This window comes from Zootoca vivipara, chromosome 12 (assembly GCF_965207765.1).
Source record: "Zootoca vivipara chromosome 12, rZooViv2.hap1.1, whole genome shotgun sequence".
NCBI classification, from domain to species: domain Eukaryota; kingdom Metazoa; phylum Chordata; class Lepidosauria; order Squamata; family Lacertidae; genus Zootoca; species Zootoca vivipara.
The window spans coordinates 52,821,875-52,849,722 of NC_142595.1; the positions used below are offsets into that span (position 1 = coordinate 52,821,875).

Here is a 27,848-nt window from a genome sequence, read left to right on the forward strand (position 1 = left end):
TGGACTGGCCCCCTGCCGAAAACGTTTGCTGGCCCCTGATCTATATTCATCCCAAGAACAAATGGATAAGTAATTGGGAATTTAGGGACTTTGCTGGTGCAAGATGCAAGGAAGTCCCCTGGCTGAGATCGGGGGTGGGGGGTGGGGGTGGGACGTTATCTGTGGTCCTTATCCAAATGTGGGACCCTCACCAGCCCCACACCCTGTGCATCTCGCCATTTTGTCCCTTTCTAGACCACCTTCCCCCCAAAGAGCACAAGGTTCATACACAGTATTCCCACTCTCATTTAATCCCCACCACAACAGCCCTGTGAGGTAGGTTAGGCTGGGAAGCGGGGACTGCCAAAGGTCACACCCTGTGAGCTTCATTGCCGAGGGGGGATTCAAACCCGGGTCTTTCCCAAATGCCACCCGGCGCTCCAACCACTGCATCTCGCTGGCTGTGGGGAGAGTCAAGAGATTGCCCCCTCCCTGGCTCAGGTGGCCTTCCCAGGGGTAAGGAATCTACCTAGCTCCATATTGTCCACACGGACGGCAGCTCTGGCTCTCCAAGGATTCAAGCAGGGGGTCAATCCCAGCCCTGCCTGGAGATGCCAAGGGGGGGATTGAACCCAGGATCTTCTGCATGCAGGGCAGCTCTCCCACCAATTCCTTAAAATAAAGCCAAGGTGCTAGTCCTCATGGCTCCTTAAACAGGAACACTGGAATCGGCTCCTGCTTCTGGGTGACTTCCCTTTGGAATAGAGAACAAGGATGCTGGGCCACTGGGGCCCCAATCCTATCGCCGCCGCCAGACTCAGCTTGACCTTAAATCGCCCCCATCTCTCTGGGCTGTATTGGCTTCTGCAGGCCCCATTGTGACTCTAGAAAGACCCTCCGTAACCTCTGCTAATCCCAGTCGATACGCAGCGAGAGTCGGCTACCATAACGCTCTTTTGCACAGCAAACCTCACATACACAAGTAATTTCATTTGTGTGTGCGAAGTTACTGAGGCCTAGAAACTTGGGAGCCCCAACCTCGACCATTTCCTGCAAAGCCTTCATGCAGAGAGTAGGACGGGGAGATAAAATATAGTCCCAAACCAGTTTGAAGCCCATATTATGATGTTGGTTTCACTGTTTTTGACCTGGGAATATATTGCAAATCGTGACGTGTGTTTGTGTGCTACGCCAAAATCTTGATGCGGGGGAAACCATGAAGCCAGCCAATGCCTCTGCATAGCTCCAGCCTTATTTCAGAGATCATGCTATCTCGATATATCACGATGTTTAGCAGGTGATGTATCCCAACACTGCCCAGCCCGGGCAGAGAGATGGAGGGAGGTGAGAGGAGCCTGCTTGAAGCACAAAGGGGAACTTTGCTCAAGGGCGGACTTGGTGTTTCCCAATTTCACTGGTACCAAACTGGCGCACCCGCCTTCCGTTCTATTGTTGCGGGGCCCTCTCAGTGTGGTGCCCAGTGCGGCTGAACCAGCCGCGCACCCCAAAATCTGCCTCTGCCTGGCTAACACACACACACACCCCTCGTCCCGTTTCCCAGAAGACGTAAAGAAGGACCTTGACCCCGCTTGCTCTGGCACAACGGCCTTGTTTATTCGCTGCCCCGAGATGGGATGGCAGAGCAGAGGCTCCTCAGCTGCGCCGCCAGGTCCTTTGCCCAGGACCCGGAAGGGGGAAATGAGGGGATCCAGCCAGCCCTGGCCAGTGGGGGAGGGGGTGGAGAGGAGAGCAGGTGGGTGGGTCTCTTGTCACTTTCTCCCTGGGGTTCCCTTGCCCCCCCTGGGGTGGGGCTGTGGGCCAGGCGCTGCTTTTACTTGGCCAGAGGGTGGCGGAATTTGCGGCCGGCAAACACTGCTTTGTCTCCCAGCTGCTCCTCGATCCTGCAAGGAAGGGAGATGGGAAGCAAGATCAGCGCTGGGTCTGGAAAGCAAGACTCGGGGAGGAACGGGGGTGTTTAGCTTGGAGAAGAGGAGATACAGGGCCCACTTGGGAGATGGAGCAAGCTTGTTTTCTGCAGCTCCATAAGGGAGGACTCGAACTCATGGCGTCAAGTTACGAGAAAGGAGATTCCGACTCAACATCGGGAAAAGTTTTCTGACGGTAAAAGCTATTTGAGGCACTTGGAAGATGATGGACTCTCCTCCCTTGGAGGTGTTTAAGGAAAGTTTGTCATGGATTCTGGAGCTGTGATTCTGGGTTGGGCTGGATGACCCCTGGGGGACCTTTTCCAATTCTACCATTCTGTGAGTTGCTGAACTGGGACGCCCCACAAAGGCGAAATCCCCACCCCCACCAAGCCTGTGTGGGGAGAGAAGGGATCCTGAATCTCCTCACCTCATCAGCTGGTTATACTTGGCCAGACGCTCGGAGCGGCAGGGAGCTCCAGTCTTGATCTGCAAAACGGCACCAAAGATATTGAGGTATTGATTGGCACAACATGCACTGTGCCCTGTCGGCACATCGCTCAGGGTGCCTTGTGAGGTTTAAAACCCACACTGTCCCACCCCACAGAATACACGAAGGAGCCCTGAATGGGGGAAACAGGCCGAGCAGGGAAAAGCGTTCAAAATGGCGAGTGGGGAGGGGATACAGGCGCCCCCTCTCCACCGGCTGAACCCCACCCTGGTCCTCTCACCTGCCCTGTGCAGAGACCCACAACCAAGTCGGCGATGAAGGTGTCCTCGGTCTCCCCGGAGCGGTGGCTCACCATGACCCCCCAGCCGTTGCTCTGGGCCAGCTTGCAGCTGGGAAGGAAGGAGACGACGGTTTGGGGGGTGTCCCGGGAGATCCTGCCCCTGCCACAATTGCTCTGCCCCCCCAGCCCCTTCCCAGAGGACGCGCTACCCTGCCTCCCCGGACACTCACGCCTGGATGGACTCTGTGACGGAGCCGATCTGGTTGACCTTGAGCAGGAGGCAATTGCAGGCCTTCTTCTCCACGGCCTGCTGGATGCGCTTGGGGTTGGTGACCGTCAAGTCGTCGCCCACAATCTGGATCTGCACCTGCGTCAGGAACTTGGACCACGTCTCCCAGTCGTCCTGGTCAAAGGGGTCCTCGATGGAGACGACTGGGGCAGCGAAGTGGGGAGGGGAGGGATGGCGTTACAGGCAGGCGCGCACACACCTTCATCTCTCCCCCTGCTCTGCCCCACGCCCCCTGCCCAGAGCCCTCAGGCTCACCTCCCAGATGGACAAGGCCTGGGGTCCACCCAGTGGGGCTGGAGGAGTGAAGAGAGCGCCCCTGGGCATGTCCCTCGCCAGGGATGTGGGAAGGGATCCAGAAAAGGAGCTAGGAGGGCCTTAAGAGCGCAATCCTAAGCGGGGAGTTCCGCAGAGTTACAAAATGAGATATTTCAGCGGGATTTGGCCCCCTGGGTTTTGTGGGCCCCGGAAGCAACTTGGCCATCTCTCTCTCTCTCTCTCTCTCTCTCTCTCTCTCTCTCTCTCTCTCTCTCTCACCAGGGTAGTTCTTGATGAAACTCTGGTAAAGCTCCCCCAGCTTCTCGCCGGAGATGTAGCGGTTGGGGTCGTCGGGGGACTTGAAATCCAGGTCGTATTTGCCCTTGCGGAAGAACTCGGAGGCCGCCACATCCATGCCAATGACCACTTTGTCCGGGTAGCCGGCCTTCTCGATGGCACTCTTGAGGAGCTCCAGGGCTGGCGGGGGGACAGGAGGAGAGAGTGAGAAACTGGGGGCGCCCCAGTACAAAGAGCATCTCTGCCCAGGGGAGAAAGCCCAAGCGCAGAAGCCGAGCACAAAGAGCCCTCTTGCTTCGGGGGCTTCCAGCAACCGAGATCCAGAAGCCTTCAATTAAGAACATAAGGAGAGCCTGCAGGATCAGGCCAAAGGGGCCGATCCGGTCCAGCATCCTGTCCTCACAGGGGCCAAACAGATGCCCATTACGGGAAACCCACAAGCACGGGAGCACAAGAGCATCACTCCTGCGGTTTTCAGAAACTGGGATTCAGAAACAGGACCTCCTCTGGCGTTTTAGGCAGAGCCATGGTGGTTGGGAAGCCCTCAATCGCCCTCTCCTCCTCCTCCTCCTCTTGGAAATCTGTCCCTGCCTCTGGCAGTTTACGGTAACTCTGCAATAGGAGAGCTTTCTTTCCTCCCCACATTCACCTTCCTCGGATGCCCACAAGAGAAGGAGGAAAACGATGCTCTCTGCATAATTCCACCTTAGTGCTTAGCTTATATTTTTAGTTGCAATTTTGTTCATGCTTTCAATATTGCTTTATAGATTCTAAATGCTGCATTGATTTGTTAATCACACGACTTGCTGTAATTGCGAGATTTGGCTTATTGTTTAGTTGCTGTTTTGTTAAGTTTTTTTTATAGATTGCAACTGTTTTATCGATAATTTGGTAATTACTTTAAATGATGCATTCGCGATGTGCTATTCCGTTATGGTTATTTATTGCTTGAAAAGAGATTCATTTGAACGACAAGCGGCATAGAAACACAATAAATCAAATCAAACCACCTCATAGCCTCTTCCTTGCCTTTCCTCCAAACTGAAAAGCCCCCAAATCTGCCCCCTTCCTTCACAGGGGAATCTCTGCCCCCCTCCCTTGACCTTTCAGGCTGCCTTCTTTTCCATGTCCTTTTTGAGGCGAGGCAACCAGAACCGCCTTCAGTATTCTGAATTCATCTGCCTGGGCCTTCAGCCGCGGGCTCCTTCCCACAGGAAGCTGACCCTTGAGGGCGAGCCCAGCGCCATCTCCCCGCTGCCCTTTCCCCGGAGCTCCGGTTACAGCCGCCGAGCTAATTCCGGCCACAGCGCAGCTTTTAAAGGGCGAGGGTGGCGTGAAACCCTAACCCCACTTGCCTGCCACCCGCTAAAAGTAGCCTGCCTTCCTCCTGCCCCCCTTGCCCCCCGCCGCCTGGCACGAGGCGCTACCTTCGTTGTTCTCCAGGATGTTGGGGGCGAAGCCGCCCTCGTCGCCCACGTTGGTGGCGTCCTTCCCGTACTTGCTCTTGATGACGGCCTTCAGGTTGTGGTAGACCTCGGCCCCGATCCGCATGGCCTCCTTGAAGGTGCTGGCGCCCACGGGCAGGATCATGAACTCCTGCATGGCCAGCTTGTTCCCGGCGTGGGAGCCTCCGTTGATCACGTTGAAGGCCTGGCGGGGGCAAGGGGGGGCAGGAGGAAGGGGTCAGGATCCTGAGGGGAGGCTGCGCTGCCCAGGCCCAAAGACTGCCAGTCTTCGTGATCGGGACGGGTGGCCTCCCAAAGACACCTCACAAGCTAAAGGGCAGAGCTTGAAGGACTCTCTCTCTCTCTCTCTCTCTATATATAGCATAATTTCATTTCTCCTGCAAATCTTTTTTTTTATACAACAATCATTTTTATTAGTTTTCAATTACAACAATCCAATAATAGCCGCATTATAACAATGCCAAATTATAATACAATTTGTAATACCAATCATTCAGAGGACAAATTATCGTATTGGCCTGAATATAAGCTGCACTTCCCCCCCAAAAAAATTCCGACCTTGGAAAGTTAAAGCGCGGCTTTAATTCGCGACCTTACAAAAATGGGCTTTTACGAATTCGCTGCTGAAACAGACACAAGGTAAAACAGAACGGGTCTGAGTGCCTGTGAAATTTTAAGGGAACGGCTTATATTTGGGTACTGTCTTTTTTTCTTTACCCCCTTTGAATTTTAATTTGCGGGTGCGGCTTATATTTTCGGGCCAATACGGTATACAATTTAGCCCCCCCCCCCCGGGCTGCGTGCGATAATTGATGGTTTGATGATTTACTTTACTTCTGCGTTCCAAAATCTTGTAAATTCCAATTACGCTCCAGTCAAAATAACAATCCCTTATATGGCAACTGCAGTTTTGACACATTAAATTATTTCTACATCTACAGGTGAAACATTCAAACTCTCTCTTTGTTCTTCCTGCGTGTTGCAATTATTCTGTCCTCCTGCAAATCTTAGTGCTATTGACATGTACTGTATGCAAATGTCCAGCTCCTTTAAGAACACCAGAAGAGCCTGCGTGATCAGGCCAGAGGGGGCCCCCTTAGTCCAGCCCCCTCTTCTCACTGGGAAGTTCCCCAAGCAGGATTCAAAGGCGAGAGCAACTCTCCCTTCCTGTTTCCAGCAAGGGGGTCGCAACTGTCTCATCTCGAACCCCGACCCTATAGAGATTCTTTATCCAGATCAGGGCTCTCAACCATCTTTGACACACACACACGCACACTCTGCCAGCCACAGCCCCAAGGACAGAGAAGGGAGGCAAAGCCCAGAACCTCCCTTCTCCATCTTTGGGGAGAAAGCACAGGAGCTGGGGGGGTGGGGTGGGGGGTCAAATTTAGGCCTCGACCCCCCCACTCAACACAAGAAGGCGGGGCAAGGCGCAGGTTCCTGGTTGAAGAACTCTTGCGACCCCCTTGGTATGAGAAGTTGGGCCGCCCTGAGAGAGAACCTTCCTTTTCCAAAGCAGGGTGTGTGTGGACTCACTTGTTAAAAAAGAAATAAATCTCTTGCAAAGGAAACCTCTAGCTAAAACCTGATAATCCATTTGGAGCCGCACTGCATCTTTGCACTATTATTATTATTATTATTATTATTATTATTATTATTATTATTATTATATTTATATGCCACACTTCATCCAAGGATCACAGGGCAGCCTACAGCTTTACGGTTGATATTTTTGATCCTTTTTGCTACGTTTCCCCTTTGATGTTGTTGATATATTAATCCAATCCAATCCTCTGGGGAGCCTGCACTCCCCCCCAAAAAAGAGAGGGGGCTTGGCTCCGGACCCCACCCGCCCCGCCCCGCCCCTCCCGGGACACTCACGGGCACGGGCAGGATGAGGTCCTTGTTGCCAGCCAGGTCTGCGATGTGTCGGTAGAGGGGGACGCCCTTCTCAGCAGCACCCGCCTTGCAGACGGCGAGGGAGACGCCCAGGATGGCATTGGCCCCAAACTTGGCTGTGGGGAGGAAAGATGGGGGGGGCTGGGTGAGGGGCTGCGGGAGAAGTCAATGGAGCAGGGGGCGAGGGAGAAGAGGCCCCCACTTACATTTGTTCTCTGTCCCATCCATCTCCAGCATCACCTTGTCAATTTTCTCTTGCTCCACAACGCTCAGCTTCTAAGAGAGGAGAGAGAAAAGGGATGTTTGTTTCCCGGGAATCCTGGTTCGAATCCCGACCTGGCACCTTCCCTGATATAGAAACTGAACCCCGTGAAACTGGGAATAACTGGGGGCGGTGTGGGGGGGTGTTGCATCTGATAAAATGTCTTTGGGACAAGGGTTTGGGTTCTGTTACTCCTTTCCTTTTTCTCTTTTTTGTTTGGGTCTCACCACGTTTGGTGCACGTATAGTTATGTGCTTTTTGAACTTTCAATTAAAAAGTTAATAAATAAAATAATTTAAGAAGGATTCCTTCTCCTGCTCCTGCTGGCTTGCTCAGTGATGGGGGGGGGAGTGTTCCTGGCTGCCTGGGGAGACCCTGGGGGCTCTTTGAACCTGCAAGGGCCTGATCCTGGGGGGAGGGGCTTTGAGGGCTTTCTGTGGGGTTGTAGGAAAGGGCTTCTGCCCCACCCCAGAATCCTGGTTTCTCTCTCTTTCTCTCTCTGATACCTGCCTTGTGGGGGGGGGGGTTGGGCTAGATGGCCCTTGGGGGGGGTCCCTTCCAACTCCACAGTTTGGTGAACTGAGCGCCCAGAGCTGCTCAGGGTGGACCCCCCCCCCAAGCCCTGCCAGGGTCCTACCCTCTCCCTCTCACCTTCTCGATCAGGGCAGGGGCGATGGTCTTGTTGATGTGATCCACGGCTTTCAACACCCCTGCAGGCAGAACAGACGGGTGAGGGGGTGTAGAGGTGACCCCGCAGGGGTGCAAGGCAGAAGCACACTCCCTCCCATGCTACCCTGGACATGGGGCAGAATGGAGGCCAATGGGCAGAGGAGGAAAGGAAACGCTAGGGGAAGGGGCTTCCGGGGCTTGGAGCAGGCGGGTACCGTAGTTCTACGGTGGTGCGTCTGAAGAGGGTGCAATGGAAGAGAGGAGCCAGGAACTGGGCTCTTGGGTCTGGCCAGCACTCCCTCCACCTCTGCATCTGGCCAGTTGCCCCAGGGAAGGACGCCTCCCCAAGGAAGGGGGCACAGAGAGATGGCCTGCCCCTATCTTGATGCAGGAAGCCCCCCACCCCGTCCCTGAACCCTGGTCCTTCCAGCCCTTGCAGGCAGCAGCCATCCAAAGCCCCTCATGGACATCAAGCCATTCGTAACCGCCCAGTAGCAGGGAGTTCCGCAGATCCACAGCACATCTTGTGTGCAGAGAAGAACTTAAGTGCCACTGCCACTTGGCCCCACTTCCCTTCCTCCTAATCTTGACGTTCCCTGCGGCACCGACCCGCACCCCCCACGTCCTGGTGACGCCTCACCTTTGCCCAGGTACCTGCTCTTGTCCCCATCGCGGAGTTCCAGGGCCTCGTAGATGCCGGTGGAGGCACCGCTGGGCACGGCAGCCCGGAAGTGGCCTGGAGAGGAGGGCAAGAGAGGAGAGAAGAGGGTCAGCCGGGTGCCAGACGCCCAGCACCCTCCCTGCCCTCCTTGGCTCCCTCCCCACAAGAGAACACGCCCTGCCCTTGCCCGCAGCAGGGGATCTCCTGCCCACACGACTCACCCTTGGCTGTCTCCAAGTCGACTTCCACCGTGGGGTTCCCCCGGGAGTCGAGGATCTCGCGAGCGTGGATCTTCTGGATAGACATACCTGGGGTGGGAGAGAGGGGAGGGCAGGGGGTGTCAGCAGATGCCAGCCAGGCCTCCTGCCTCCCAGCACCCGCTTCACACTGGCAAAGGTTGGGGGGCTCAACTGCCACAGGGATGGTTTAATTGTGATTGGACTAGATGTTCCTCGGGGTCCCTTTTTCAATTCTACGATTCCACAATTCTATGAACCAGGAGGCTGGTCTCGCGCTAAGAAGGTAAGGAGGGCCTGCTGGATCAGGCCCAAAGGATCTGGCCCAGCATCATGTCCGCAAAGCATCCGAATCCCCCTAAGAAGTTAGGAATCAAGATAGACTGCCTCTGGAGCTGGAGGTTCCACAAGAACATCAGAAGGTCCTGGGTCAAGCCAGAAGGGACCCAATTTGGTCCAGCATCACAGGGGCCAACCAGATGCACATTATGGGAAACCCAAAACCAGGATCTGAGTGCAAGAGGAGCACTCTCCCCTCCTGGGGTTTCCAGCCTCTGCCTCCGAAGGTGGAGGCAGAGCACAGCCACCCTGGGTTGGAGCCCCCGCTGGCCCTCTCCTGCCCAGTTTCAGAGATTCCCCCTCAGCCCAAGTGTGCAGGGAGGCCTCTCCCAAGCAGCATGGGGCAGTGGTTAGAGGGCCAGACTGGGACCGGGGGGAGAGACCAAGTCCGATTCTCATCCATGGGTGTCCTTGGGCAAGTCACTCCACCACAGCCCAGCCTGCCTCGCAGGGTTGTTGGGATTAAATGAGGCAGCTTTGGGTTCCTTGCAGGACCACGAGGGGGTATCAGTATCATAGACGCATTAATTGCAAAACGATCAATGCTTCAGCTGCACCCGGAGATCGCCAAGCCCACCGGCCTGCGACCCTCTTCCACCACCCAGGGACCCAGCGCTGGCAGAGAGGGGGAAGGGAAGGACGGAGCAGCTGCCAGGATTAAAAATAGAAGCCTGCCCCCCCCCCACTCTTCTGGTCGCAGGGAAATGTCACTGGGCCTCTGGCTCAAGGCAGAAAAGGAGAGGAGCTGGTGCCTTAGAGCTGAAGGTCTGGGGAGATGGGGGGCCCTTTCTGCGCCCCCAAGAAACACGCTCCCCCCAGGCCTCCTCCAGGGACCTCCAAAGCGGTGCCCCCCACCCTCCTCAGGAAGGGAGCATTTCAAGGGTCTGCCGCGTACGCCTTGATCTGCACTGCTAATAACCCCAAATGTGGAGAGTGTTTTTGGGGGGACTCAGAAATTCTACACAAAGGAGGGCTGCCCCCATTCCTTTGCAGAGAGACCGTGAGAGATTTGCCCCCTCGCAGGCAACGGAGGGCGACTTGGGTGCCCCCCTCCCCTAATGGCTTGCTTGCCTCGGGTCCCCACCCCACCCCACGGCTCCTTCCCCCCACCCCGCTCCAGAAGGGGCCCTCGCTCGCTCACTTGCGTAGGGCTGGCTTAGGGGTCCTTGGCTGTCGCTGGGAGCTGCTGACAGTGCCCAGGCTGGGGGCTGACCCCCACCTTTATACCCGGAGGTTGTGCAGCTCCGCCCCCCCAGGGCCCAGTTAGGGACGGTCAGCAAAAGCAGGCTGGACAGAGCGAAAGTCTGCAGCAGCTGGGACCACTCAGTCAGTAGAGAATGAAACTCTGAATCTCAGGGTCAGGTTTGAGCTCCACGGGGTGGGGGGAGGGGGGAGAGACAGGTTCCTGCCTTGCAGGGGGTTGGACTGGATGACCCCCAGGGTCTCTTCCAACTCTATGATACCATGAGCCCAGCAAGCGATACAGAATCATAGAATCATAGAATCATAGAATCAGAGTTGGAAGAGACCACAAGGGCCATCCAGTCCAACCCCCTGCCAAGCAGGAAACACCATCAAAGCATTCTTGACATATGCCTGTCAAGCCTCTGCTTAAAGACCTCCAAAGAAGGAGACTCCACCACACTCCTTGGCAGCAAATTCCACTGCCAAACAGCTCTTACTGTCAGGAAGTTACACAGCCAGAGGGAACAACCCTCCTGTCCTGGCCGTCCCCTGGCATTCCCTGACTCTTCCTGGCCCCTTCGTGCATCCAGCAGCTGTGGGGCTGGGACCAATCCCACAGATCCAGACTGGGCAGCAGGGACGGGGCCAGATGTCCCCAGAGAAACTCCTGGGACGCTGCTTTTTCTAGGCAGGAGGATGGAATGGTGCTGGGGCCTGGCGGGCCTTCCCTCAGCTTCGCTGGGTGGCCCAGCTGTGCCCCTAACTGGACAGGGGCAGCTTAAATTCTGCCTATGCTCTCGTAATGTCTAGGTTAGATTACTGCAGCGTATTATATATGGGGCTGCCTCTGAAGATGGCTCAGAAACTTCAGCTGTTTTAGGATTTTGTGCCCAGGTTGTGCACCGGGGCAAGAGCGTTTGGGCCTATGACACTGACCCTGGGCCGACTGCACTGGCTCCCCATTCAAAGTGGTGGTTTCGACCTTTGAAGCCTTAACCAGGCATGGCCAAACTTGGCCCTCCAGCTGCTTGGGGACTACAATTCCCATCATCCCTGACCAGTGGTCCTGTTAGCTAGGGATGATGGGAGTTGTAGTCCCAAAACAGGTGGAGGGCCAAGTTTGGCCACGCATGCTCAGGACCGCAGTACCTCAAGGACCGCCTCTCCCCATATGAACCCACTGGGAACCTGAGATCATCCACTGAGGCCCTTCTCACGAGAATGGGGCCTTCTCTGCAGTGGCTCCCCATATGTGGGATGCTCTCCCCAGGGAGGTCCACCTGTCGCCTTCATGATACACCTTGAGGCGCCAGGCAAAAACATTCCTCTTCTCCCATCTATAGCCTTTTGCATGTGTTTGAGGAGGGTGCTACTGCTTCGTTCCTTATTATGGTATGTATATTTGTGCTTTCAAAGTACAGGCCACCCTGTGATCCTTGGAGGAAGGGCAGCCAGGGCCGGCTCTAGGTAGAGCCCCGGTGGCGCGGCTGGGAGGAAACCATGCTGCGCCCTGCGAGGGCGGAGGCGCCGGAGCGATCTCCGCCCCTCAGCGCCAGGGCGCCCGACCTGCTCAAGACTGCCCTGAGGGCAGCATATGAATTTGATAAGGGAGAATTTGATAACGGACCCAGTTTTGTTCCTACATGAACAGGAAATTTAACAAATAACAGTACCGTATTAACAACCTCCCCCCTCCCCAACACACACACTTTGGGGCTTATCTGGAAGGCTGGACTCAAGCACCCCTTGTTCCGATCCTGCCATTCAGGGGGTTGGACTAGATGACCCTGGGGCTCCCTTCCACCTCTCCAGCTCCAAGACTCGATGAAACTCACCTCCTCCTCCTCCTTCTGCTCCTGCTCCCATGATCGACCTTTCCGCCTTTCCCGTGCACTGGTCGCACTGGTTGCACTGGTGGAAGACCCTGCTGAAGACCTGGCGGCGGCCTCCCTCGCTCGTCCTCGAGGAGAACTGCACAGTGTTGATGGTGCACTCCTCTGAATCGCTGTACACATCACTGTCCTCCATCCTGAATCAGCTGCCCCTCACTGGATCTCTGAGCAGCAACGAGGATCACAGAGGCTCGCAATTCCTCCGCCTTCCTGTTCTGCCCAAAAAAGCCAGTTTGATTAATTTGCAGGGCGCTTTTGTTTGTTTTACTCTATTCTGGTTCTATTCTTTTCTGCCAAGCGCTCTGAGGGCTTTCTTCCTACGGTCGACCTTATGGCCTAAATGGGAGAATAAATCATTTGCACCCCTTTCCATTTCAATGGAGGGGAAACCGAGGCAGGGAAAGAATGACGTTTCCGGCGGGCATTTGCTGCCAAAGCCCAGCCTTCGCCAATCGTGTGCCCTCCAGAGATAGGCCTTGTAGTCCACAACATGCAAAGCCCAGCAGGATCCAGCCTGGTTTCAACACGGATGTGGGGGCGGTGTGTTGAGATTCCTGCATTGCAGGGGGTTGGACTAGATGGCCGCCAGGGTCCCTTCCAAGTCTACGAATCTGGAGGCTACCCGGTTGCTCTAACCCCTGAGCCCCACTGCCTCCGAGAGGCGGGGGGATTCCAGCCTCCAGATTTCCTCTCCCCCAGGGGCACGGGATGCTTGAAGGCACCTCTTGTGCCCGCCACTTGCAGACGCTCCCTTAGCCCAGCTCCCGCTAAAGTCTTGGCCTAAATTTAGAGGCTGCTAAAGGTCAAAGGGTCCATTCCAAGCAGCGGCTTAAAGGACGAGCTGAAACTTTAGCTGCCGCTCACCTTTCATAGGCCTGCCATGGGGTGGGGGGATCCCTTCTTCGGATCCAGGAGGAGAAGGAGGGATCTGCTTGGAGACCCAGGAGTCTACCCCCCACCCCACCCCCCGGTCTTGGGAGCCTGCATGAGGCAGGATCCTGAGAAGGGCGTGGGGGGCAGCCACGTGGTGGATTTGGGGAGGGGGCTTCCTGGGAGGGCTCCAGGAAGAAATTCAACGGGTGACGTCCGGTAAGGGCTGGGGACTCACCAGGCCAAAGGCACAGAAGCTCAGGTGGATGAGAGCGGAGGGTTCGAGAAGCGCGGCTTAAGGAAAAGGAAGCAAGGGATGGTCAGGAGGCAGAAGCCAGGGCCCTGCTCTAAGAGGAGGGCAGGTTTTTCATATATATTTCAAGAATAACCACAATTAAGATGTCGAAAAGATTGCCCTCCTCCGTACACATGCCCTGTTACACCCAGTCCACGTTTGTAAGAACCCGCCTGCCCTTTGGAACTCCCCGCCTCTTGAGATCGGGCAGGCGCCTTCCCCGTACTGTTTCCAGTGCCTGCTAAAAACGTTTTTTAATTTACTTATGAGATTCAGGTGCCTCCCTTCATCACAAGATCTCAGGGTGGTTCGCAGAATAAAACCAAATTGTTTTAGAGCATTCAACCCAGATGTTTAGGAAGCCAAGAAGAGCTCTAATCTGTTTTTGGTCCACTTTTGAAAGTCTAGAGTAGACCATGGGTAGGCAAACTAAGGCCTGGGGGCCGGATCTGACCCAATCGCCTTCTCAATCCGGCCCGCGGACGGTCCGGGAATCAGCATCTCTGGGTTGTTTGTGGGGCATAGGAATTTGTTCATTCTTATTTTTCAAGATATAGTCCAGCCCCCCACAAGAGTTTGGGTGCTGTTGTTCCCCCCCCTTTTTTTTTTTGCAACCAAGCCTTTTTCGAAATGAATAAATAGTCTTCCTAGCCTGCCAGGGTGGTGGATCTGTGTTCCGGAGTTGCCCTGGTGGACGATGAGCTTCCCGCGGACAAACGGGTAGCTGGGAAGCTGGACTCTGTGTGTGTGTGTGTGAATTTCTCTGACCTTGGCACGGCCTCCAAGCAGGTCTGGGAAGCTCCGTCAGGCAAAGGTCACCAGGGTGAGGTTTCCTGGCGTGTCTCAGGACTGCCGGCATGGGGTTTCATGGGAGAGGGTTGCAAGGAGCCCAGATATGGAGCGAGGGTGGGTGGGCATGCTGAAGGGCAGCTGCGGTGCCATCTAGCGGACCTGACTTAAGACACGCCGGGCACTTCAGGGAAGCAAAGAGTCAGGGAAATGTAGAGTTGAAAGGGATCACCAGAGGTCATCCACCCCAACCCGCTGCAATGCAGGAATCTTAACTAAAGCACCTGTGATAGATGGCCACCTGACCTCTGCTTAGAAACCTCCAACAAAGGAGAGTCCAAAGTCATATAATCATATAATTGTAGAGTTGGAAGGGGTTCCAACGGTCATCTAGTCCAACCCTGAAATGCAGGGCCATTTGACCTCTGTTTAAAAGCCTCCAAGGAAGGAGAGTTTATTACTCTGCACACAAAGATGGGAGAGAGGGAGAGACAGAAAAAGAGAAATATATATAACTGATGCCATTTTTTACAAATTACGGCCATTTTAGCCTTCTTGCTTAACATTTTTAAATATTTGAGAGTGGCATCAAGCGCTGCTCTCATTTTAAACTGTTGCTCTCGTAATGCCTGTTACTATTAAATCATTAGCTGTCTTTATGGTATTTATGGAATTGTTTACTGTATTTCCTAAAAATTATGCACTGGGGAATAAAAACAGCCCAAAGCGGTTTACAATAAAAGGATAAAACCATAAAATTAGCAATAAGAAGACTGGACAAACCATGGAAGACTTTTGAAAAGTTAAAATAGCGATAGGCTAAAAAGCGACAAAAACTCGCACCAGCTTCCGAAATATCAGGGCAGGCTTGTCTACGTCTAAATGAGTATTTTTAGAGTTGTGAAGGTGCATTCCTGGTCTCAAGAGGCGGGGAGTTCCAGAGTGCAGGGGCCGCCACACTAAAAAATCGCGTTTTTACAAAAGCGGAAATGGGTATACTGTGGTCCCTGTGACAGGGCCAGCATACTTGTGTGTGGGTATGCATGGAGAGCCCTGCACAAGCAGACAGGATGCAACCCCATTGCCCCGGCCCCTGAGACCCTCATCTGGGGCTCTTCTTTGTGTCCGGAGGGGGGGGGGCAAGAGGGCAGCGGGGCCTTCTCCATGGTGGCTCCCTGTTTGTGGCACATTCATTACAAATCTTCAGGCGATGGCAAATCTGGTGAACCGCCCAGAGATTTTTAGATGGAGGGCAGTATAGAAATCTAATAAATAAAATTAAATAAATAGAAATATTCCTTTTTAACCAGCCATTTGACTTTTAACTACATCTATGACTTTTTAGAAGTGGGTGGGTTTTAATGTATGTTCATGGGGATATTTGGTTGTAAGTCGCTTTTGAGTTGCCCTGGGCAAAATAAAGAGGTTAACACATTTAATAATAATAATAATAATAATAATAATAATAATAATAATAATAGTTACAGGTAGGTAGCCGTGTTGGTCTGAGTCGAAGCAAAGAAAAAAAATTCCTTCAGTAGCACCTTAAAGACCAGACCAACTAAGTTTTTATTTTGGTATGAGCTTTCGTGTGCATGCACACTTTGTCAGATAATAATAATAATAATAATAGCAGGCTGGCCAAGGGAGCTTTTCCAGCGGTGGAATCAAAAAGCGGTCCCTATGTGGCTATCCCAGGCAAAAATATATAAAAATAAGGTTCACCCCAGACTTTTGTGTGGCTTAGCTTACAACTGTTCAATTTGCAATTTTAAAAAATTAGAATTTTGGGGGGGTCCTTTTAAAATGTGGACACATTTTAAATGACCAGTAGTAATTGCTGTCCAGTTTGATGAAGGGCAAACCCATAATTATTTAATGCAATACAGAAAAATCTGCTCACCTTTTCCTGAAATATTGTCTCCTCCACAAATATATATATATCTGTATTTATATATATGAAGAGATGCAGGGTTTATGGTGCAGCTGAGAGAGAGAGAGAGAGAGAGAGAGATGAGGCTATTATGGGGTATAAATAATAAAATTATTGTTATTGTTATTACGACTGCTACACTTTGTGAGGAGGGGAAAAAAGGGGGTCTCTTTTAGGAAATGCAGAAAGTGTCCCTCTCTCCCATCATTAACATGCAGAGGAGATGGGGGGGGGAGAGCTTCTTCCTCTCTAGCTGCTGTTCAAATGGGGCGCCAGTTACTTGGGGGGTGATTGATAGACTGACTGATCGATGACATTTACACCCCAATTTTTCTCTCTCTCTGAGGAGCTCCAGGTGGCAGGTACCTGGTTCCCCCCCTTCTCCTCCCTTGATCCCCACAACAGCCCTGCAAGGTAGGCCAGGCCAGGAGAGGCTGTGGCTGCCCTTTGCGGTCATCCAGGGGGGCTACATGGCCCCTCAAAGGGGGGATTCGAACCCTGGTCTCTCGGAGGTCTTTGTCCGCCCCTCTGCCCACTGGGCCGGCCACCCTCTGCCCCTACCAGGATTACCCACAATCCCCTGGGCCTCGATCGCCAATCTGCTTTTTTCATATAAAACCTCCTGCTGGGATATACATACATACATACACATATACATATAGAGAGGGGGGCACCCCCCTATGGCATTAATCCCCCATAACAACAGCCCCTTCCCCTCCCTTGCCTCACCTGCAACCAATTCCCCACAATTCCCTGGGGCAATGGAACCAACAGCTCTCACTCAAGGCAGGCTTTGGCTCGGCCACAAGGCCCCGTTGCCATGGCAACCCTCCCACAGTCTTCAACCCCCCCCCCCCCCGAGAAATTTCATCCCCCAAATTTTATTTCTTTCAGAAAAGCCCACTACATAGTACTATGGTTTTACAACTATCTATCTATCTATCTATCTATCTATCTATCTATCTATCTATCTATCTACCGTAAGCAGTATTTTTTTTCCGGGGGGGACGCAGGGATGCACATACCCCTAAACATTTTGTGATTTTTTTGTACTTTTGTCCGTTTGCTGTATTTCTTTTTCCCGGTTTGTAACTATACAATTTCTTGAGTCAAAATGAGAGAATCTCTAAACATTTTTTAAAAGAAAAAAGCACTGTATAAAGGGGGGTTTGAGACTTAATAGTCACCGCCATAATTTTATTTTTTACAGCCTGCCCATCTGGCTGGGTTTCCCCAGACTCTCTGGGCAGCCAACAAGCATCATAAAGGAAAATATACATTTATCCCCCCTTGTCGGAATAGAATAGAATCCACAATCCAGAATGGGTCTTATTGGTGTGCTAGGCTACTGCCAGGCCCTCTCTGTGGGGCTTCCCTTGGGGTCAAGGCAGAAGCCCCATCGGGGCAGGATAAAAATTTAATAAATAACAACAACATCATCCATGCTCAGAGATGGCAGACCCTCCCAGCATCCCTGGATTTACAGAAGCCGCCCCAGTTTCTGCCATCAGTCGAGGCTGGTGGAAGTCTTAGGCTATGATAGCCAAAGGTTTGTTATGTTGTTTAAAAATGGGATGATAGGTCTGGAAATATGTGTAAAAACCAATTAAAAATTAGATAGATAGATAGATAGATAGATAGATAGATAGATAGATAGATGATAGATTGATAGGAAAAGCATGTAGTGTGGATTCCTTTATCTACTCTACACTGTCTACTCAGAAATACCGCAAGTCCCGCAGAGTTCATAGAATTTACTCTCTGCTATGTTCCTATCATTTGCAACACCCTGCCTTTTTCCCCGACGAGGGAAGCTGACAGCTACAATTTTATCCCATTCCCTTTATCCACGATCCCTTTCGAGTCCAATGTGCATATACCATATTTTTCTGTGTATAACATCCCCCCCCATCCGTGTATAGGTCTACCCCTATTTTGGGAGACTCAAGTTTAAGAAAATGGGGGGGACATACTATCCGTGTAGAAGACGACCCCCGTTTTTAAACATGATTTTAGAGTTTTAAAAACCTAGTCTTATACACGGAAAAGTACGGTAAATTATTGCTATTATCACTTATTAAATTGGTGCATAGATCTCAGGCCGGTTGACAAAAAATAAAAGCCAAGATTAAAAAAAAACACAAAATCCACAATGAAAAAAAAAATGGACCAATTACCCCCTCCCACAAACGATGATGCAAGCTGTATTGTGTCCCATCAGCAGAGGAGGGGTTGGAGGCTGAGGGTGGCTTGCCAAAAGCCCCCTGGAAGGGACCCGCAGGGTCATCCAGTCTGACCCCCTGCAATTCCCTTGGATGCTACGTTTCACCCACCCCGATTCCTCCACTCACCTCGTGTCCTGGGGATCTGTGTTGGGAGGGCTGCAGAGCTGTGTCCCGCCATATTTCCTCCTTTCCTTTAAGGCCCCGTGAGCAACCAGCACAGGTCTTGGGGGACCAGCTGACCCCCCCTGCCCTGGCTCAGGATTGTGACACAAATAATGGGGTTCCCTCCCCATAATCCCCCGGTTGCCAGGGGGAGGCAGGGGGAGTGACTCTGGGATCTTACTCTGCTTGGAGCAATTCATTAATGCTCATCAATTCAGAGAAGCATAGAATGGGAGCGTTGGAAGGCACCCCTGGGGGTCATCTAGCCCAACCCCTGCAGGAATCACAACTCCCATTGGCTGAGTGGCTTGTAATCCGCCCAGGCGCTCAAGGAGATGCCAATTTGAACTCGGATCTGGGGTCTTCATCAAGGAAGGATGATCTGCTTAGAATCGAAGGCCTCAAACACACACACCCAGGAATCCCGGGAAATGGTAGTTTGCACGGAGCTATAGGTCCCAGCACCCATAGCAAACTACAATTCCATGGATCTTTGGAGCCAGGCGATAAATGTGCTTTAAATGGCAGGTATATACCAACTTAATACTGTTGAATGATTGTGAGTCATGGGGTGTGGAGTCTGTGTAGGAACAGGGCTGAGTTTTTTTATTGCTATTAGCTTACGATGTTAATATTGTTTTATAGATTATAAACGACGCCTTGATTTGTTATCCGTATAATAGGGATTTTCCTGTGACATTGACTCATTAGTCAAAAAGCTGCATTTTGAATGCGTTATAAACATGCAACACCAGATGGCGCTGGTGAGAGCAAAGAAAAATCTAAGCAATTTTCCATAGTGCTTTTTTTTTCTTTTGCTCTAACAATTTCATTTCTGACTTATTTATAGCGCTTTTTCCCTATGTGTAGATCCACACATTGTTTCCTTTATTGTTCTTCCGGCAATTGGTAAATTTTTCTTTGTTCTTTATGCTTTATTGGTTATGTTCTATCCTGCTGTTGTTACGGATCACTTGCCAGCTGCTTCAGGATTCATTGGACTGAAAAGCTGTGCGGAAATAAAATAAATCAAATCGAGATGTTTCTGCAACTCAGTCGGCAGAGCCTGAGACGCTTCATCTCTGGGTCGTGGGTTCAAGTCCCGCCTTGGGCAAAAGATTCCTGCCTTGCAGGGGGTTGGGCTGGATGACCCTTGGGGTCCCAATCCGAGTCTATAATTCTATGAGATCAGCTGGCACAGACTGAGCTTGCTGCCATCAGAGCAGGAGAAGAGTCTGCGGGATCAGGCACAAGGGGGGGGGCACCCTGTTCTCCCAGTGGCAGCCAGGCACCCGAAAGGGAAGAATCCCACACTTCAACTCTCTTCACTTTGGATTTCCAGAAACTGATATTCAGAGACAGGGGAAGTGGAACAGATCCCTCCACGGTCCTCTTCCCTTCCATGAGCAAAGCTGGATTTCGGGCAGCAGGGCTGAGCCAAGGGGGTGTCGCAGGACATGGCATGACGTCGTGAATTGGGCAGAATGGAAGGAGAGAGGCGGTTTGGGGCGCCAAATTTCGGCCTGGCACAAGGTGCTGCGGAAATTTAGAAGACCCCAGTTCTCCCTTGCCAGGACTTTGTCCAATCTTCTTTTCGAGGCTGCCATGTTCGTGCCCATCTCTGCCTCCTGTAGCGGAAAACCTTCCGGCTTCCTTGGACGACTGCAGATGGTCGGTGGTTGGAACAGTCGAGTTGGAGGGACCCCACAGCTCATCTAGTCTGACCCGATGCAGGAATCACAGCTAAAGGGTCCCTGGCAGATCTTCCCTCTTGCAGTTTCCAGCAACCAATGTTCAGAAGCAGCTCTTCTTCTTTGGCGATCCTTCGTAGGCGAGTAAGATTGTCTTCTATTACCACGGTTTTAACAGTGAGTCCGTAAGTGACTGTGGAGGCCAATTCTGGATCCACACGTCCTTCCACAGTTGATCACGGTGTGGATTTGCCAAGCGTGCCTTCCTTTTAGCACGTGTCTCCCTTGCGTCCTGAGTTTGAGCGTCTTCAAAGCCCAAGACACCTTTGCTATAGGCCAGGCACCCCCAACCTGCGGCCCTCCAGATGTTTTGGCCTACAACTCCCATGATCCCTAGCTAACAGGACCAGTGGTCAGGGATGATGGGAATTGTAGTCCAAAACATCTGGAGGGCCGAAGGTTGGGGATGCCTGGTATAGGCTGTTATCCAGTTGAAGCGCTCACGGGCCAGTGTTTCCCAATTGTCGGTGTTTATACTATTTTTTTTAAGATTTGCCTTGAGAGAGGCTTTAAACCTCTTTTGTTGACCACCAGCATTACGCTTTCAGTTTGGAATAGTGGAGTTGCTTTGGAAGACGATCATCAGGCATCCGCAGAACATGGCCAGTCCAACGAAGTTGATGTTGAAGAATCGTTGCTTCGACACGGGTGATCTTTGCTTCTTCCAGGACACTGGCATTAGTTCGCCTGTCTTCCCAGGTGATGTGTAAAAATTTTCAGAGACACCGTTGATGGGATCTTTTGAGGAGTTGGCGTTTTTATAAGTGGTCCATGTTTCAGAAGCAGAGCCGTCGTGGCCAGATAGCCGAGCCGCCTTTTGCAAGGAATATGCATTGATTCCCCAGAATCTGCAATGCAAGAGGACGAAAGGAAGGCCGGCTTAGGGCCCAGAGCGAAAGGGTCAGAGCTTGGAAATGCAGCCAAATGACACCTGCAGGCAGAGCAGCAGCTCCAAGGCAGAAGAACAGCTGGATGTCTGGAGGAGGAGAATCCCAGAGAGTCTGTTGCTCTTCGCCTTCTTATTTGTTGAATTTCTAGACGCCCGATACCTCCAGGGCTCTCAGGTCGGTTCATGGAATAAAATCAGAACATAAAACCACAAGATGCAGAATCAAAATAACTACAGCATCCACCCAATATTCCCACCTGCGCCCCCCCCAAAAACACGTTAAAAGGGCATTCATCAAACCAACCGTCTCTCCACCTGGACTGAAAAGGGAGCCCAGTTTGGGGCTGAGGGACCATGGCAAATCTGGAGGGTCAGGAACAGTTTGGAGCCAGTGTACAGTATATCAACGGAGAGGGGAGTAAATGCCACAAGACCAAGATATCCCATTGTTCCATTGTTCGTTTCTTCTGTTCCCCCTTTTGTTTATTCTGCTTAATTGGGAGTTGAAAGAATATAATCCCAGCGAGAATCGGCCTTTGTTTGTTTCCCAAGTGCATCTCGCTCGTGTCTGGGTGGGAACCTGCCTTCTTACAAGAGGTGGAAACTGAGCGACCTTAAGGTCTTCGGAGATCAGGATGCCATCCAGGACACAATCAGGATCAGGCCTTGTGCCAGGAAAGCTCATGGAACCCTAGAGCTGGAAGGGACTTGAGGGTCATCTAGTCCAACCCCCTACAAGGCAGCTGTTCCTTACGGGCCTTGAACCTGCAACCCTGGCGTTCTCAGCACCAGGCTCTCACCGACTGAGCCACCCAGCAGGCATCTGGGGCTCTATTTTTACGACTGCTGGCAGGAGGGAGGCCTGGTTAGCATCTAACAGAGGCCTGCACTGGTGGCCAATTTGCTCCAGGGCAGAGTTCAAGGTGTTGCTATTAGTATACAGAGCCCTTAGCAACTTGGGACCAGTTTACCTGAAAAGTCGCCTGACCCCACATGTGCCCCATAAAATGAAATGTTAAAACAAGCTTTCAAAGAAAATAATAAGCAAGTCCAGCGTCTCATCCCGGTGGATTAAGTTGATTAGCAAGGATGGGACTTAACCTCGGAGGTGTCCAGAAACCCGGTAATCCCATCAACCGGCTCCAGTTTTGCTAAGTGGCTCAGGCCGCAAACACACAGCAATGCAATTTAGGTAGCAAACCTGCAACCTTTTAGGGTTGCCAAAAGCAGGACATGGGCCATGGCCCAGTTGCAACAAAGGCAGAGCCCTCCGGGGCCAGCAGCTGCCCCACATCAAAGGGGCAGTGGGAGAAGGGAAGCCGCAAGCTCCTTTTGCCCAGACAGGAAGTGGGGGGGGGGGTTGAAGGGCGGCTGCCAGGCAGCAAGCAGGGGCTCCGGGTTGCAAAATGGTTTTGCGGTTCTAGGGGTCGAGGCCTGGCACGTTGCGCTGCCTTCGTGACGCTGTCTCCTCTCCGCTGGATCTGGCCACTGCTGTGTGAGAAGGCGGAATCCTAGAATGAAAGAGTTGCAAGGGGCCCCCAAGGGTCATCCAGCCCTACCCCCTGCAAGGCAGGAATCGCATCCGGGACAGAGAAGCAACTGGAAGAACACCACGTCCCGTCCTCACAGGGGCCAACCAGACACTTGTGGTGGGAAACGTTCAAGCGGGATCTGAATGCAAGAGCAACTCTCTCCTATCCCGTGGTCTCCGTAGAAGCGCAGAGTTGGAAGGGACCCCCAGAGTCATCTAGTAGAACCCCCTGCGACCCATCGCTGTCTCCAGTGACAGGCCAGTGTGGTGTAGTGGTTAAGAGCGGTAGACTCGTAATCTGGGGAACCGGGTTCGCGTCTCCGCTCCTCCACATGCAGCTGCTGGGTGACCTTGGGCTAGTCACACTTCTCTGAAGTCTCTCAGCCCCACTCACCTCACAGAGTGTTTGTTGTGGGGGAGGAAGGGAAAGGAGATTGTTAGCCGCTTTGAGACTCCTTAGGGTAGTGATAATGCAGGATATCAAATCCAAACTCTTCTTCCAGCTGGGGAGGCGGAGAGGAGCCCCCCCTGGCTAGTAGCCACCGAGAGCCTCCAGGAATCTGCTGGATCCTCTTAGAAAGCCATTGCTGCTTTATTAATATTCCACCCATCTGACTGGGTTGCCCCAGCCCCTCTGGGCAGCTTCCTGCATATATAAAAACACAGGAAAACAAAACCTTAAAAAGCTTCCCTTCAGATGTAATATTATTATTATTTATGCCATTATAGCATTATTTAAATAATTTACACATGCTGTCAAATTGAGGGTGTGAAATCATTGGGAGGTTTTGCATAATAAATATGCTTCCCCAAAAGATCTGACTATTTGCAGTAAGGAAAGTGAAAGGAAAATGGATAACACTTTCTTTGACACAATATCCCCTAGTCCCCCCCCCCAAAAAAACCTGGGGCTCGGACCCATGACCCTGAGATGAACAGTCTCACGCTCTACCGACTGAGCTATTTGAAATACTGTAGTTGGAAGGGACCCCCAAAGGTCATCCAGGCCAACCCCCTGCAATGCAGGGATATTTTTGCTGAACGCGGTGCTCAAACCTCTGGCCCTGAGATTCAGAGGCCCACACTCCACTGACTGAGCTCTCCCTGGGTTCAGACAAGCAGCTGACAGGACAGCAAACCATTCTGCCAGGGACGGAAACCCTGGCAATCCTTTCTGAAAGGCTGGCACCCTTTGGGAATCAGCTACCAGGGCAGAAGACACACATGGGCCCCAGAAGTACTTGATGGGTGCATGTAGGGCTGTGTCTGGACCGATTTCACCCAGCCAAAGACAAAGGGATAATTTAGCTGCAATTCCTGCCTGGCATGGGGTTGGACTAGATGACCTGGGGGGTCCCTTCTGACTCCACAATGCTAGGGTTCTAGTTATTTTAACCATAGAATTCTGTACGCCCATTTTATAGCTTCGCTTCTCCTCTTTCAATCTCCACCTGCTCACACATTTTAAAATGAAACGATGATCCAAACTGTGTCCCCCCAAAAAGATGCAGCCCCCCTCAAGGCAGCTCTGGGCGGGAAGAAATGGGGGCCTTCATGTGCAAAGAGGGGCAGCCAGCCACAAGGCAGGGACCCCCATTTCTTCCTGCAGGATTTGCACCCGTCTCCCCAGAGGCTTCTCCACCACTTCTGCTGAGTCGCAGCCTCGCCTTTCTGAGCATTTTCAGAGGCTGCGTTTGCATTTTTTAAATCTGAAAAGGGGAAATCTTTGAGTCTCCTTTCCCCTCCTGGCTTGAGTAGGGCTGGCGGAACTGGAGCCTCCTCTTCTGCTGCTCTTAACTTGAGCACAGACTCATAGAATCAGAGTTGGAAGAGACCACAAGAGCCATCCAGTCCAACCCCCTGCCAAGCAGGAAACACCATCAAAGCATTCTTGACATATGGCTGTCTGCAATCAATCCAGATTGATTGGTCCAGTATACCTGAAGGAGCGTCTCCACCTCCATCGCTCTGCCCGGACACTGAGGTCCAGCGCCGAGGGCCTTCTGGCAGTTCCCTCGCTGCGAGAAGCCAAGTTACAGGGAACCAGGCAGAGGGCCTTCTCGGTGGTGGTGCCCGCCCTGTGGAACGCCCTCCCAACAGATGTCAAAGAGAAAAACAACTACCAGACTTTTAGAAGACATCTGAAGGCAGCCCTGTTTAGGGAAGCTTTTAATGTTTGGACTACTGTATTTCCATCTTTTGTTGGAAGCCGCACAGAGTGGCTGGTGAAACCCAGCCAAATGGGCGGGGACTATTTATTAAAAACTACCAGACTTTTAGAGGACATCTGAAGCTTTTAATCTTTAAGAAATTAGTGTATTCCAATATTTCTGTTGGAAGCCGCCCAGAGTGGCCGGGGAAACCCAGCCAGATGGGCGGGGTATAAATAATAAATTATTATTATTATTATCATCCAGGAAACCGGCAAGGCTGGGATCCGCTGGTCGCAAGCGGAGAGAGAAAAGTTCTCCTCCCTCTCTCGTGACCCTGGAAGTACTCATATTAACCTGCGGAACTCCATGTCACAAGAGGCGGCCGCAGCCACCGACCTGGATAGCCTTGAAAGAGGTTGAGACAAATTCACAAAGGGCTTGGCTTCCGAATCCCAGTTGCCGAAAACCACGGGAGGGCTGAGTGGCTCTTGGGTTCGAATCCTGCTTGCCATTTCCCATAACGCGCATCCGCTTGGCCCTTGTGGGAACAGGATGCCGGGCTCGATCCTGCAGGCTTTGCTTTTTGCGCTATTACAGGCACACAAGAGAGATGCAAAATTCAGCTGTTTCTCTCCTGCCCTGCCCCATTTTCTCCCTGTTGCACCGGCTCCGTTTGGCCAGCAGAGGAAGCCGGCCTTGTCTCTCTCTGCCTGCCCATGTATGGGAAAGAGAGAGATTCTCCTGGAGGCCACAAGGAGCTTCTCTAGCCCGGCATCCGGTTCTCAACGTGGCCGACCAAAAGCCGGATCCGAGTGCAAGAGCAGCTCTCCCCGCCTTGGTCTCTGGCAACTGGGACCCAAAAGCATCGCTGCCTCCGACTGGGGAGGGCAGAAAGCAGCCCTCGAGAGCCCTCTCCTCCGCCAGGGATTGGCCCCATCCTTTTTGAAAGCCATCCCTGCCTCCAGTGGCAGGGAGTTCTGCAGTTTAACTCTGTGTTGTGCAAAAAGGGGCTTCTTTAACCCGTCCCGAATCCTGAAACCTTCAGCTTCTTATGTAAGATCATAGAGTTGTAGAGTTGGAAGGGACCCGAAGGATCATCTAGCCCAACCCCCTCCAAGGCAGGACTATTAATTTACTGCCAACCTCGCAGGGTCGAAAGCACACCAGTGCAAGCAGACAAAAAGGTACCACTGTGGCAGGAAGGCAAACGGCATTTCCACATGCTCCGGCATTCATCATGGTGTCCTGTTGCGCCAGAAGCGGTTTAGTCCTGCTGGCCACAGGACCCAGAACGCTGTCCATGAAAAGCGAGATGTCGCCTTGGACTGGACTTAACTGTCCAGGGGTCGCTTCTCGTTATCTTCTTTACCTATTTATTCATTTACTGCACTGCTTGGAGAGCTCAGTCGGTAGAAGGCCTTATGAGGAACGGCTCAGGGAGCTGGGTATGTTTAGCCTGGAGAAGAGAAGGTTAAGGGGTGATATGATAGCCATGTTCAAATATATAAAAGGATGTCATATGGAGGAGGGAGAAAGGTGGTTTTCTGCTGCTCCAGAGAAGCGGACACGGAGCAATGGATTCAAGCTACAAGAAAGAAGATTCCACCTCAACATTAGGAAGAACTTCCTGACAGTAAGAGCTGTTTGGCAGTGGAATTTGCTGCCAAGGAGTGTGGTGGAGTCTCCTCCTTCGGGGGTCTTTAAGCAGAGGCTTGACAGACATATGTCAAGAATGCTTTGATGGTGTTTCCTGCTTGGCAGGGGGTTGGACTGGATGGCCCTCGTGGTCTCTTCCAACTCTATGATTTTGTAGCATGAGAATCTTAATCTCCAGGGTCATGAATTCGAGTCCCACATTGGACAAAAGATTCCTGCTTTGTAGGGGGTTGGGCTGGATGGCCCTCGGGGACCCTTCCAACTCTAAAGTTCTACAACTGACACCGCACTTTCCCCTCCAGGTGGCATACACACGGCTCTCATTCCGTCCTCACAACAACCCTGCGAGGTAGGCCAGGCAGAGACTGGTCACACCCAGGGAGCTTCAGGGATGAGTGTGAAGGAAGATTCGGACCCAGGCCTCTCGCATGCGCGTGTTGACACCCCGAAGCGCTGTGCTGGATGCTGCTTCCTCTGAGGGCGTACAGAGTGCATCCTCAGGAGGCAAACAGGTGGGATATAAATGCAGCAGATTAAACAGGGGACCCCAAACTAAGGCCTGGGGGCCAGATGCGGCCCAATCGCCTTCTAAATCCGGCCCGCGGACGGTCCGGGAATCAGCATGTTTTTACACGAGTAGAATGTGTCCTTTTATTTAAAATGCATCTCTGTGTTATTTGTGGGGCATAGGAATTCGTTCATATTTCTTTCTTCAAAATATAGTCTGGCCCCCCACCAGGTCTGAGGGACAGTGGACCGGCCCCCTGCTGAAAAAGTTTGCTGACCCCTGGATTAAGAGAAGGAATGTATAAGCAAGTGTGCTGAGGCCCCTCTTCCTGACCCCCCTGCAAACACACAAACACACACACACACACACACACACACACTGTTGCAATGCCCATTCATGCTCCGAGTGCGATTCCCGCACACTTCCCTCCTCTCCCCTGTTGCAAGAACTGGCTATCTTGCCATTCTAGCACGAGCAAACGTGGTCCTCCTGGTGGTTTTTTTTTAATTTTTTTAATTTTTAAGAAATTCGGAGCCAGCTTCCACAAAAAGGCAGGTTTTCCTGAGGCAATGGAGGGAAGAGGCCCTGGTTGGGGTGGAATCGTAGAATTGTAGAGGTGGAAAAAGGACCCCGGGGGGTCATCTAGGCCAACCCCCTGCAATGCAGGGATCTCTTTGCCCAAACGTTGGGTTCGAACCCACAACCCTGTGATTCAGAGTCTCTTGCTGTACCGACTGACCTGTCCTGCTTCATCCCCCCCCCGGAGCGTGGCCCGTGGGTTGCCTTGGGAGCTCCCACCCAAGGGTGTCTGAGTGCCAAGTGGCTGGAGATCCAAAGTGGGGAGATTTGCTGATGATGAGCTCCAGTCCAACTTGGGGGGCTTCTTCTCCCCTTGGGGTAGCCACCGTGAAAGCAGACCGTGCTGGCCTAGGTGGGCCCGATCCGCCACCAGAGCTTTCCTTACGAGCCCAGCTGGCAAAGCAGAAGGAATCTGGGTCCGC

The 27,848-nt window shown here is 52.3% G+C and overlaps 1 protein-coding gene across 1 annotated transcript; it reads right to left on the bottom strand.

The window, feature by feature from the left end:
* Positions 1–1,572: 1,572 nt before the first annotated feature.
* On the bottom strand, positions 1,573–10,202 carry ENO3 (enolase 3). Its single transcript, XM_035134598.3, has 12 exons — positions 10,150–10,202; positions 8,655–8,741; positions 8,413–8,508; positions 7,755–7,813; positions 7,048–7,117; positions 6,824–6,957; positions 4,904–5,126; positions 3,459–3,656; positions 2,866–3,067; positions 2,636–2,744; positions 2,335–2,393; positions 1,573–1,880 (listed from the first exon to the last, which is right to left on the bottom strand). The coding sequence occupies exons 2-12, from the start codon at positions 8,737–8,739 to the stop codon at positions 1,811–1,813; spliced, it is 1,305 nt and encodes a 434-aa protein (XP_034990489.3). The 5' UTR covers positions 8,740–8,741; positions 10,150–10,202; the 3' UTR covers positions 1,573–1,810.
* Between the last annotated feature and the right edge of the window lie 17,646 nt (positions 10,203–27,848).